General features: G+C 50.0%; 2 protein-coding genes across 3 annotated transcripts in view; both read left to right on the forward strand.

Annotated features, from left to right (window-relative positions):
- LOC134983134 (zinc finger protein 271-like) overlaps positions 1-12,765 on the forward strand; it is a 260,373-nt gene that overhangs the window by 222,162 nt on the left and 25,446 nt on the right. The gene's annotated exons all lie outside the window — the stretch shown is intronic.
- LOC134983129 (uncharacterized) overlaps positions 1-12,765 on the forward strand; it is an 85,819-nt gene that overhangs the window by 49,454 nt on the left and 23,600 nt on the right. For both annotated transcript variants that reach the window (XM_063948862.1, XM_063948863.1), the window contains exons 2-5: positions 6,368-6,555; positions 8,078-8,202; positions 8,312-8,409; positions 8,542-8,881. In XM_063948862.1, the coding sequence (XP_063804932.1) occupies positions 8,097-8,202; positions 8,312-8,409; positions 8,542-8,881 (544 nt within the window). In that variant the 5' untranslated portion in view covers positions 6,368-6,555; positions 8,078-8,096. The remainder of the gene's footprint in view (positions 1-6,367; positions 6,556-8,077; positions 8,203-8,311; positions 8,410-8,541; positions 8,882-12,765) is intronic.

Consider the following 12,765-nt stretch of genomic DNA (forward strand, 5'->3'; position numbering starts at 1 on the left):
TGTTAGTGGGCCGCAGATTCGGCATACAGGACTGGGTCCTGGTGACTACGGATGCCAGCCTACGAGGTTGGGGAGCAGTCACAAAGGGAAGAAATTTCCAGGGCGTGTGGTCAAGCCTGGAGACGTCTCTTCACATAAATATACTGGAGCTAAGAGCGATCTACAATGCTCTAAGTCTGGCAAAACCGCTGCTTCAGGGTCAGCCGGTGTTGATCCAGTCCGACAACATCACGGCAGTCGCCCACGTAAACCGACAAGGCGGCACGAGAAGCAGGAGTGCAATGGCAGAAGCGGCAAGGATTCTGCGCTGGGCGGAGAATCATGTCATAGCACTGTCAGCAGTGTTCATCCCGGGAGTGGACAACTGGGAAGCAGATTTCCTCAGCAGACACGACCTTCACCCGGGAGAGTGGGGACTTCATCCAGAAGTTTTCCACATGATTGTGAACCGTTGGGAAAAACCAAAGGTAGACATGATGGCGTCTCGCCTCAACAAAAAATTGGACAGGTATTGCGCCAGGTCAAGAGACCCTCAGGCAATAGCTGTGGACGCTCTGGTAACACCGTGGGTGTACCAATCAGTGTATGTGTTCCCTCCTCTGCCTCTCATACCAAAGGTGCTGAGAATTATACGGAAAAGAGGAGTAAGAACGATACTGGTGGCTCCGGACTGGCCAAGGAGAACTTGGTATCCGGAACTTCAAGAGATGCTCACGGAGGATCCGTGGCCTCTACCTCTGAGAAGGGATCTGCTTCAGCAGGGACCTTGTATGTTCCAAGACTTACCGCGTCTGCGTTTGACGGCATGGCGGTTGAACGCCGGATTCTAAAAGAAAAGGGCATTCCAGAGGAAGTTATTCCTACCTTGATTAAGGCTAGGAAGGAAGTGACTGTACAACATTATCACCGCATTTGGCGAAAATATGTTGCGTGGTGTGAGGCCAAGAAGGCTCCAACGGAAGAATTTCAATTGGGTCGATTCTTACATTTCCTGCAAGCAGGATTGTCTATGGGCCTAAAATTGGGGTCTATTAAAGTTCAAATTTCGGCCTTATCAATTTTCTTCCAGAAGGAATTGGCGTCAGTGCCTGAAGTACAAACTTTTGTCAAAGGTGTACTACATATACAACCCCCAATAGTGCCTCCAGTGGCACCGTGGGATTTGAACGTGGTTCTAAATTTTCTCAAATCTCATTGGTTTGAGCCGTTAAAATCGGTAGAATTAAAATACCTTACATGGAAGGTAACCATGCTGTTGGCCCTGGCTTCTGCCAGGAGAGTTTCAGAGTTGGCAGCTTTGTCATACAAGAGCCCATATCTGATATTCCATTCGGACAGGGCAGAATTGAGGACGCGTCCTCAATTTCTCCCTAAGGTGGTTTCGGCATTTCACTTAAACCAGCCTATTGTGGTGCCTGCGGCTACTAGCGACTTGGAGGACTCCAAGTTACTGGACGTTGTCAGAGCATTAAAAATATATATTTCAAGGACAGCTGGAGTCAGAAAAACTGACTCGTTGTTTACATTGTATGCACCCAACAGGATGGGTGCTCCTGCGTCTAAACAGACGATTGCACGTTGGATCTGTAGCACAATCCAACTTGCACATTCTGTGGCAGGCGTGCCACAGCCTAAATCTGTAAAGGCCCACTCCACAAGGAAGGTGGGCTCATCTTGGGCGGCTGCCCGAGGAGTCTCGGCATTACAACTTTGCCGAGCAGCTACGTGGTCAGGGGAGAACACGTTTGTAAAATTTTACAAATTTGATACTCTGGCTACAGAGGACCTGGAGTTTTCTCATTCGGTGCTGCAGAGTCATCCGCACTCTCCCGCCCGTTTGGGAGCTTTGGTATAATCCCCATGGTCCTGACGGAGTCCCCAGCATCCACTAGGACGTTAGAGAAAATAAGAATTTACTTACCGATAATTCTATTTCTCATAGTCCGTAGTGGATGCTGGGCGCCCATCCCAAGTGCGGATTGTCTGCAATACTTGTACATAGTTATTGTTACAAAAATCGGGTTATTATTGTTGTGAGCCATCTTTTTAGAGGCTACTTCGTTTTGTTATCATACTGTTAACTGGGTTCAGATCACAAGTTGTATGGTGTGATTGGTGTGGCTGGTATGAGTCTTACCCGGGATTCAAGATCCTTCCTTATTGTGTACGCTCGTCCGGGCACAGTACCTAACTGAGGCTTGGAGGAGGGTCATAGGGGGAGGAGCCAGTACGCACCATGTGACCTAAAAGCTTTTTTAGATGTGCCCTGTCTCCTGCGGAGCCCGCTATTCCCCATGGTCCTGACGGAGTCCCCAGCATCCACTACGGACTATGAGAAATAGAATTATCGGTAAGTAAATTCTTATTTTTTGTCTGAAAGGTGAGCCAGCCAAGCCTCCTTAGCTAACAACCACTGTACCTTTAGTGCAGAGGTTCCCTCCGCCAAATATCTGGTCTCTAGATCCCTATAGTCATACTCAAGCTGTCGCTCCGTCGCTCTGTACTCTAACTTGCGGGAAGCAATTTTACCAATCGGCGTACCACGCAGATATGCTTTGAATGTATCCCAGACAACATGTACCGGGGCCGAGCCCACATTATCCGCAAAAAAACCCTCCCACCTGGACTTTAAGTCCGGGCATTCTCCTAGCTGAATCAGCCAGGATGGATGCAACCTCCAGTAAGACTGTCCCCTCTGGCACTCCACATCGAGAGACAGCAACATGGGCGAGTGGTCGGATACCCCTCGCGTTTCATAATGAACATCCGTTATACTAGGTAGAAGCTCGGGCGAGACCAGGGCCAGGTCGATTCTGGAGAATGTGCCATGCGTACCAGAGAAACATGAGTACTGCCTAAGTGTAGGGTGCCGAACCCTCCAAACATCCACCCACTGCATACTACCTATAACATTCGCAAACTTAGAGTGAGAAGTTGACGGGCCACCTCCCGCCCCCGGATCTCGAGAGGACCTCCATCTAACCAGAGAGACATCAAGCACATTATTAAAATCCCCCAGACATATAACAGGAGTATGGAGGGATGAAGCAATAAACGAGGCAGCTTTCTGCAGGACATCATACGAAAACGGGGGAGGGATATAAACAGACAGAATGAGCAAAGCACGGGAGTTCATCTTACATTCCATAAACACAAACCTGCCATACGGATCTGTATTTACCGTGATCAGTTCAAACTGTACAGTTCTCCTTATCATAACCGATACCCCCCTGGAGGAGGAGGAATGAGAGGAATGATACGCCCAGCCCACCCAAGGCCTACGGAGTGACAACAGCCTATTTACCTCCAGATGAGTTTCGCTCAGACAGATGACGTCCGGCCATATTTCTTAATCATTTTGAATACCAGGGACCGCTTTACTTTATTATTAATGCCAAAATCTTTAAGGCAGACATGTCATTCCATGCATACTCTGAGACACAGCACCTTGTGAAAACCCAAGCAGCAGCATTATCTGGGCCCCTGCAAAGCGCCGCCCCAGAAACCAAGACCCCTTAAATAGCACAACATGACCTCGCATAATAATAGGCTATCATCTGAAAAACAAGACGAAACAGAAATAAAAACATGGCAGAGACATAAACAACATCCCCACAACATCACCCATCCCCGTATACCTCCCCGAACTGTGGCATACACATATCCCTAACAAACTCAAACCCTGGTAGTCCAAAAAAGCCTACGACAGCGCTATGCGCAGCAAACAGACCCAAAGGGAAAAAAAAACCTAATACTGTATGTAAAGTCACTGCTCAGCAATGTCCGCAACAACCATGACAAAGGGAAGCTCCCCGGACGTATACTTGCGTATTGTAGGGCCGTGTAGAAAGGAAACTGGGCGTCAGTCCGGAGCCAGCTGGCGGGCACCCGGAGCATATCTGTCCAGCCAGGCTGCCGCCTCCCTCGGAGAGTTTAAGAACTTAGTTTCCCCATCTGCCACCACACGCAGCCAAGAGGGGAACAGCATCGAATAGGGGAGATTCAGGTCGCGAAGTCGCCGCTTGACAGGCAGAAACTGGGCCCGGTCTTTTTGAACATCCGCAGCGAAATCCGGAAATGCTGACACGCGGACACCATTTCGAATCAGGTGGCCCTTCGTGCGGCCCAGGCGTAGAACAGAGTCCCGGTCTTTATAGTGTAGAAACTTTGCTATAAATGTTTGCGGCGGGGTGCCTGGGGGCAGAGGCCGGAACGGTACCCGATGCGCCCGCTCCACCGCAAACTGGGATGTAAAGGATTCAGCGCCATACGCTTCTGTCAACCAGGATTCCAGGAAGTCCTCAGGATGTGCCCCTTCCTCCTTTTCAGGCAAGTCCACGAATCTCACGTTGTTTCTGCGAAGTCGTCCCTCCATATCCAGGAGTTTAGTTTGCAGTGTAGAGACTTGCTGTGTAACCGCAGAGACAGACCGTTGGAGGGGGCTGCTGAGGTCCTACAAATTAGAGACCCGCATCTCTGTTTCGCCCACTCTCTCCCGGACCCGCTGAACGTCCGTAGTAAGGATAGGTCGCACTGCACCCTCTCCATTTTGTCCAACAGGCGCTGTTCGCTGGCCGCTATGGCCTCCAGGACCTGCTGAATGGAAGGAGGAGGTGGCTGCACGTCCGCGCCCGAGTCGGCCCCAGACGGGGGAGTCGGCTGAGCAGCTGGCTGGCGGGCAAACTTCTCCAATTTAGCCGCCACCGCACTCTGACCACCCTTCACCATGGTGATAAGGCTCAAGCAGTACTCAAAGTCCCTGTATTCAGTGTCAGAAAGCACAGCAGAGGGGAGGAGGTATAATGTCAGCAGCACTCCAGGGCATCCAACAGGAAAGTACAGCAGAGGAGGGGGCCAGAGGGACCTGGGGTGGTATGATTATATGTAATATGTAGTGTTTAACAGAAGACAGGACAGTCCATGCCCAGAGCAGATCTCTCAGCCCTGCAGTCCCCACGAATGCACAGAGCCCCACAGGCAGGATATATGGTGAAAGCTGCAGCCAAGATGGCTGCCGGATTTTCCAGTCTCTCCCTTCCCTGCACAAGGAGCTCAATTCCGGGCTCCAGAGGGGCAGAAGTGGCCGGGGAAAGTATCCAGTGGGCACAGGTGAGGGGCGCCGTTCACCCAAGGCGCAGGGGAAGCCAGTTTACGGCAATCGCTGCGGGTCCGTGCGCGCCCGCCGCAGTACAGCACAAATTGAGCCCGGGGATCCTCTGGCGGCCTAGGCCCAAGATTCCGGCTGGCGCAGGCTGGAAACTCCGGCAAGGGTCCACAGGTAATGCCCGCCGCCTCCCCACAGACAGTGCACAGGTCTAGGCCGAGTATGAGCCTCAGAAGGGGCCCCAGGATAGGGTCAGGATCAGTCGTCCAGGGAGCTCCACTAACTTGCCGCCTACCAGCTCACCGCCGTGGCCACGCCCCCCCCCCCCCCCCCCCCCCGAGCAACACGTTCATTAGGTTCTTTGCCTTTGATACCGCCGCTTCCCAGGATGCTTCCTTTGGACGCTGGGTTCTTGTGCCAGCTACAGTCTGTCCCCTCCCATAAGGAACTGCTTTAGGACATCCCCGATGTTAATCCTTGTGGAGCCCAGTGTACCTCGCAGCAGAAAACGAGATTTATGGTAAGGACTTACCATTGTTAAATCTTTCTGCGAGTTACACTGGGTTCCACAAGGCGCCCTCCCTGACGTACTTAGCTTTTTTGGGTTGGTATTGGCATAGCTGTGGACACCCTCTCGTGCGGTGTAATTAGCTATGAGTGGTTGTCGTCTCTGGTACCTGCTACTACATTGGGCTGGTTAACAAAACTGAGCTCCCTGTGCATGGAGGCGGGGTTATAGAGGAGGCGGCGCTGTGCATCTTGGGAACAGTCTAAAGCTTAGAGCCTGTTGGTGCCTCGGATCAAGATCCTACTCTACACCCCGATGTTAATCCTTGTGGAGCCCAGTGTACCTCGCAGAAAGAGATTTAACAACGGTAAGTTCTTACCATAAATCTTGTTTTAGTTGAGTACTGCATTGTTACTTGGTAAGTAATGTTTCAGCTGTTGCTGAGTAGTTCAAGCTAGTTGGCTTGACGTGCCTTGTATGTGTGATCTGGTATGAATCTCGCCACTATCTGTGTATTTCCTTCTCTCGAAGTATGTCGTCTCCTCGGGCACAGTTTCTAGACTGAGTCTGGTAGGAGGGGCATAGAGGGAGGAGCCAGCCCACACTCTCAAACTCTTAAAGTGCCAATGGCTCCTGGTGGACCCGTCTGTACCCCATGGTACTAATGTGGACCCCAGCATCCTCTACGGACTACGAGAAAAGGATTTACCGGTAGGTACCAAAATCCTATTTGTTGTCTTCCCCCCATTCCACAGGGATACACAGTAGTGAAGAAGACATCCGGTGAGTGTGAGACACCCAGCAGCTGTTCCCAAGTGTCAGGAGGACTGAGCAGGACCCAGAACCCCATTACGGTGCCTCCACCTCACTGATACATGACTGACACAATGACCAGAAGATCCCAGAACTCGCCAACAAGATCATTCAGCTGCTGACTGGAGAGGTGACTGCTGGGAATGGGACATTATACAGTAACACCAGGGGATGTGTCTGGGTGATGACTGGAGAGGTGACTGCTGGGAATGGGGCATTATACAATAACACCGGGGGATGTGTCTGGGTGATGACTGGAGAGGTGACTGCCGGGAATGGGACATTATACAGTAACACCGGGGGATGTGTCTGGGTGATGACTGGAGAGGTGACTGCTGGGAATGGGACATTGGCCCTCATTCCGAGTTGATCGGTCGCAAGGCGAATTTAGCAGAGTTACACACGCTAAGCCGCCGCCTACTGGGAGTGAATCTTAGCTTCTTAAAATTGCGACCGATGTATTCGCAATATTGCGATTACTAACTACTTAGCAGTTTCAGAGTAGCTCCAGACTTACTCTGCCTGTGCGATCAGTTCAGTGCTTGTCGTTCCTGGTTGACGTCACAAACACACCCAGCGTTCGCCCAGGCACTCCCACCGTTTCTCCGGCCACTCCTGCGTTTTTTCCGGAAACGGTAGCGTTTTCAGCCACACGCCCCTGAAACGCCGTGTTTCCGCCCACTAACACCCATTTCCTGTCAATCACATTACGATCGCCGGAGCGAAGAAAAAGCCGTGAGTAAAAATACTTTCTTCATAGTAAAGTTACTTGGCGCAGTCGCAGTGCGAACATTGCGCATGCGTACTAAGCGGATTTTCACTGCGATGCGATGAAAAATACCGAGCGAACAACTCGGAATGAGGGCCATTATACAGTAACACCAGGGGATGTGTCTGGGTGATGACTGGAGAGGTGACGGCTGGGAATGGGGCATTATACAGTAACACCAGGGGATGTGTCTGGGTGATGACTGGAGAGGTGATTGCTGGGAATGGGACATTATACAGTAACATCAGGGGATGTGTCTGGGTGATGACTGGAGAGGTGACTGCTGGGAATGGGACATTATACAGTAACATCAGGGGATGTGTCTGGGTGATGACTGGAGGGGTGACTGCTGGGAATGGGACATTATACAGTAACACCAGGGGATGTGTCTGGGTGATGACTGGAGAGGTGACTGCTGGGAATGGGACATTATACAGTAACACCAGGGGATGTGTCTGGGTGATGACTGGAGAGGTGATTGCTGGGAATGGGACATTATACAGTAACACCAGGGGATGTGTCTGGGTGATGACTGGAGAGGTGACTGCTGGGAATGGGACATTATACAGTAACACCAGGGGATGTGTCTGGGTGATGACTGGAGAGGTGCCTGCTGGGAATGGGGCATTATACAGTAACACCAGGGGATGTGTCTGGGTGATGACTGGAGAGGTGACTGCTGGGAATGGGGCATTATACAGTAACACCAGGGGATGTGTCTGGGTGATGACTGGAGAGGTGACTGCTGGGAATGGGGCATTATACAGTAACACCAGGGGATGTGTCTGGGTGATGACTGGAGAGGTGACTGCTGGGAATGGGGCATTATACAGTAACACCAGGGGATGTGTCTGGGTGATGACTGTATCATTGTGCGTGTCAGGTTTCTATAAGGTGTCAGGATGTCACTGTCTATGTCTCCATGCAGAAGGGGGGAGTATATAGACGAACACAGGGGTCTGTACAAGGACGTGAAGATGGAGATTCACCGGCCCCTCACATCACTGGGTAAGAGGAGACTGTCATTTATGGTACAGGGGAGAGCAGCTATATACACACATCACCTGATAATCACATATACTGTATACAATGTACTCAGTCACTGTGTCTCCTACAGATGGACCCAGTAACAGAGATATCCCAGAGAGATGTCCCCGTCCTCTGTATTCCCAGGATTGTATGGAGGAGAATCACAGGATCCCACAGGAGGATCAGGTAGATGGGATTTAGGGTCTCGCCAATATACCAAAGTGTCTGTCGCTGTGTGTGTCTTGTATACTGATGATATACTGTCTGAAATGAGACATTATTCTTGTCTTTACGTATATTGTTTTGTGGGCTATTTAGGATGAACATCTAACTGATATTAAGATAGAAGAAAAAGAGGCGTATGTGACGGATATAAAGGTAGAAGCTACAGAGGGAGAAGTAGAGACGTATGTGACCGATATAAAGGCAGAAGCTACAGAGGGAGAAGAAGAGACGTATGTGACTGATATAAAGGCAGAAGATATAGAGGGAGAAGAAGAGACGTATGTGACTGATATAAAGGCAGAAGATACAGCGGGAGAAAAAGAGGCATATGTGACTGATATAAAGGCAGAAGATATAGAGGGAGAAGAGCAGACGTATGTGAGGGGTGAACAGCAGTGTAAGGAGGAGGAAATCCCTACAGATATAAGCACAGGTGAGTAATAATTTATTACAGAAAACAGTCACTTATTCTCCTCGCTCAGTGAGTACAACAAAGTCTTATCCTACACCCTCCTCTGTCAGTACAGATTTATGAGGCAAATGTATCTGCTCAGTGGGGGAGTCAGGAGCCATCAGCTCTTACTAGACTCCTGCTCTCCCCCTCACATCATCATGTCCCTGTGTGTCACCAGCCAAGAGATCTGACCAGTCTCCTCCCCCCACACTCAGGTGTATCTCATGCATCAGGAGCCACCAGCCCTTATTATTCTCCTGCTTTCCCCCTCACATCATGTCACTGTGTGTTACCAGCCCAGAGATCTGACCAGTCTCCTCCCCACACTCTGGTCTATATCATACATCAGGAGCCACCAGCCCCTATTATACTCCTGCTGTCTCCCTCACATCATGTCACTGTGTGTTACCAGCCCAGATATCTGACCAGTCTCCTCCCCACACTCTGGTGTATCTCATACATCAGGAGCCATCAGCCCCTATTATACTCCTGCTCTCCTCCTCACATCATGTCACTGTGTGTTACCAGCCCAGAGATCTGACCAGTCTCCTCCCCACACTCTCTGGTGTATCTCATACATCAGCAGCCATCAGCCCCTATTATACTCCTGCTCTTCCCCTCACATCATGTCACTGTGTGTTACCATCCCAGAGATCTGACCAGTCTCCCTCCACACTCTGGTGTATCTCATACATCAGGAGCCATCAGCCCCTATTATACTCCTGCTCTCCCCCTCATGTCACTATGTGTTACCAGCCCAGAGATCTGACCAGTCTTCTCCCCACACTCTCTGGTGTATCTCATACATCAGGAGCCATCAGCCCCTATTATACTCCTGCTCTCCCCCTCACATCATGTCACTGTGTGTTACCAGCCCAGAGATCTGACCAGTCTCCTCCCCACACTCTCTGGTGTATCTCATACATCAGGAGACATCAGCCCCTATTATACTCCTCCCAAGGTATTTCTTTCTGCAGATTTTTATCCAATATCACCTCGTAGCAGAGGAAGATATACAAATGATAGAAAGAATATATAGTGAAGTAAAGTTTAATACATGAATTTTGTTACAAACAATTTTCTTAATACATTAAAACATAGGCAGCAGCCTTTTGAATGGCAGTTTGACTGATCCCCCAATGTATAGGAAAATTACCGGAGATGTTGGAACTGTAACCAGTTCAATTCAGCGTTAAAGTCCGTGGGAAAAAATTCCCGGGATGTCCCCACAGGCAAGCAGCTGTTCAGGTAAGTCCCCCTTATTTGGAGAAGAGTCCAAACGCCAGTAGTCCACCGAGTCCCCCAAATAAGGGGGACTTACCTGAACAGCTGCTTGCCTGTGGGGACATCCCGGGAATTTTTTCCCACGGACTTTAACGCTGAATTGAACTGGTTACAGTTCCAACATCTCCGGTAATTTTCCTATACATTGGGGGATCAGTCAAACTGCCATTCAAAAGGCTGCTGCCTATGTTTTAATGTATTAAGAAAATTGTTTGTAACAAAATTCATGTATTAAACTTTACTTCACTATATATTCTTTCTATCATTTGTATATCTTCCTCTGCTACGAGGTGATATTGGATAAAAGTCTGCAGAAAGAAATACCTTGGGAGAAAGCGCTAGTTAAGTAACCTCTCTATTTATTTATCTTGTACACACAGTTTTGGGTGAAGGGTGAAGGAACCTTCAAGGAGGTGTTATTGACAAGCTGCTTTTCATGCGCACGGTTTTCTCACTATAACTATTGGTTACCTATTATACTCCTGCTCTCCCCCTCACATAATGTCACTGTGTGTTACCATCCCAGAGATCTGACCAGTCTCCTCCCCACACTCTCTGGTGTATCTTATACATCAGGAGCCATCAGCCCCTATTATACTCCTGCTCTCCCCCTCACATCATGTCACTGTGTGTTACCAGCCCAGAGATCTGACCAGTCTCCTCCCCACACTCTCTGGTGTATCTTATACATCAGGAGCCATCAGCCCCTATTATACTCCTGCTCTCCCTCTCACATCATGTCACTGTGTGTTACCAGCCCAGAGATCTGACCAGTCTCCTCCCCACACTCTCTGGTGTATCTCATACATCAGGAGACATCAGCCCCTATTATACTCCTGCTCTCCCCCTCACATCATGTCACTGTGTGTTACCATCCCAGAGATCTGACCAGTCTCCTCTCCACACTCTCTGGTGTGTAGCATACATCAGGAGCCATCAGCCCCTATTATACTCCTGCTCTCCCCCTCACATCATGCCACTGTGTGTTACCAGCCCAGAGATCTGACCAGTCTCCTCTCCACACTCTCTGGTGTATCTCATACATCAGGAGCCATCAGCCCCTATTATACTCCTGCTCTCCCCCTCACATCATGTCACTGTGTGTTACCAGCCCAGAGATCTGACCAGTCTCCTCCCCACACTCTCTGGTGTATCTTATACATCAGGAGCCATCAGCCCCTATTATACTCCTGCTCTCCCCCTCACATCATGTCACTGTGTGTTACCAGCCCAGAGATCTGCCCATTCTTCTCCACACACTCTCTGGTGTATCTCATACATCAGGAGCCATCAGCCCCTATTATACTCCTGCTCTCCCCCTCACATCATGTCACTGTGTGTTACCAGCCCAGAGATCTGACCAGTCTCCTCCCCACACTCTCTGGTGTATCTCATACATCAGGAGACATCAGCCCCTATTATACTCCTGCTCTTCCCCTCACATCATGTCACTGTGTGTTACCATCCCAGAGATCTGACCAGTCTCCTCTCCACACTCTCTGGTGTGTATCATACATCAGGAGCCATCAGCCCCTATTATACTCCTGCTCTCCCCCTCACATCATGTCACTGTGTGTTACCAGCCCAGAGATCTGACCAGTCTCCTCCCCACACTCTCTGGTGTATCTCATACATCAGGAGCCATCAGCCCCTATTATACTCCTGCTCTCCCCTCACATCATGTCACTGTGTGCAGTGATCGCGCTGAGCAGAAAAAATTGTGGGTCCCGGGGACCCCTCACTTAAAAAAAATTGGGGTCCTACTTCACAGTTTCTGGGTCCCATAGCAATGTATGCTTTTGAGCTACCCTTATGCCTCCCCACATAGCATTAGACCACCCACACATGGTAGATAGCAGTTATGGCAGTATTGCGGGGCAAATAGGGGGTTAGGTGCAGGTAGTGCTGTAGGCAGTGTTAGGGGTAGGGAGGCATCAGTACCCAGGATTCGGTGCTTCCTGCATCCCATCAACTTTTAAGATCAGCTTCTCTGTGTCCTTGTTGAAGCCCTACCGCTATAACACGAGGTGTGTGCGTATGCTGGGCACTGTGTGGGTTTGGCAGTTGTGTCTATGCTGAGCACTGTGTGTGGATATGGGAGTTTGTTTTCTGGTCACTGTGTATGGGGGGATGTATCATGGGCACTGTGGGTATGGAGTACCCATATGCTAGGCGCTGTGGGGGGGGTGTATAATGAGCACTGTATGGGTATGGGTTGTGCGTATGATGGCCACTGTGTGGGTATATAGGGTGCTATGAGCATTGTAAGTGTGTATAATGGGCACTGTGTGGTATAGGGGTGTGCATATGATAGGCGCTGTGTGGTATGGGTGTGCGTATGATGGGTGCTGTGTGGTATGGGTGTGCGTATGATGGTCACTATGGGGGTGTGTATACTGGGCATTGTGAATACTGAGCACTGTGTGGGTATGGGGGTGTTTATAATGGGCACTGTGTGGGTATGTGGGATAGAATGGGTGCAGTAGAGGTGGAAGGGGGGTAGGATAGGTGCAGTATTGGTAGGATGGGAGCAGTAGTGGTAGCAGGGGGCAGGATGGGTGCAGTAGTAGTAGGGGGTA

Source organism: Pseudophryne corroboree, assembly GCF_028390025.1.
Source record: "Pseudophryne corroboree isolate aPseCor3 chromosome 3 unlocalized genomic scaffold, aPseCor3.hap2 SUPER_3_unloc_1, whole genome shotgun sequence".
NCBI lineage: Eukaryota > Metazoa > Chordata > Amphibia > Anura > Myobatrachidae > Pseudophryne > Pseudophryne corroboree.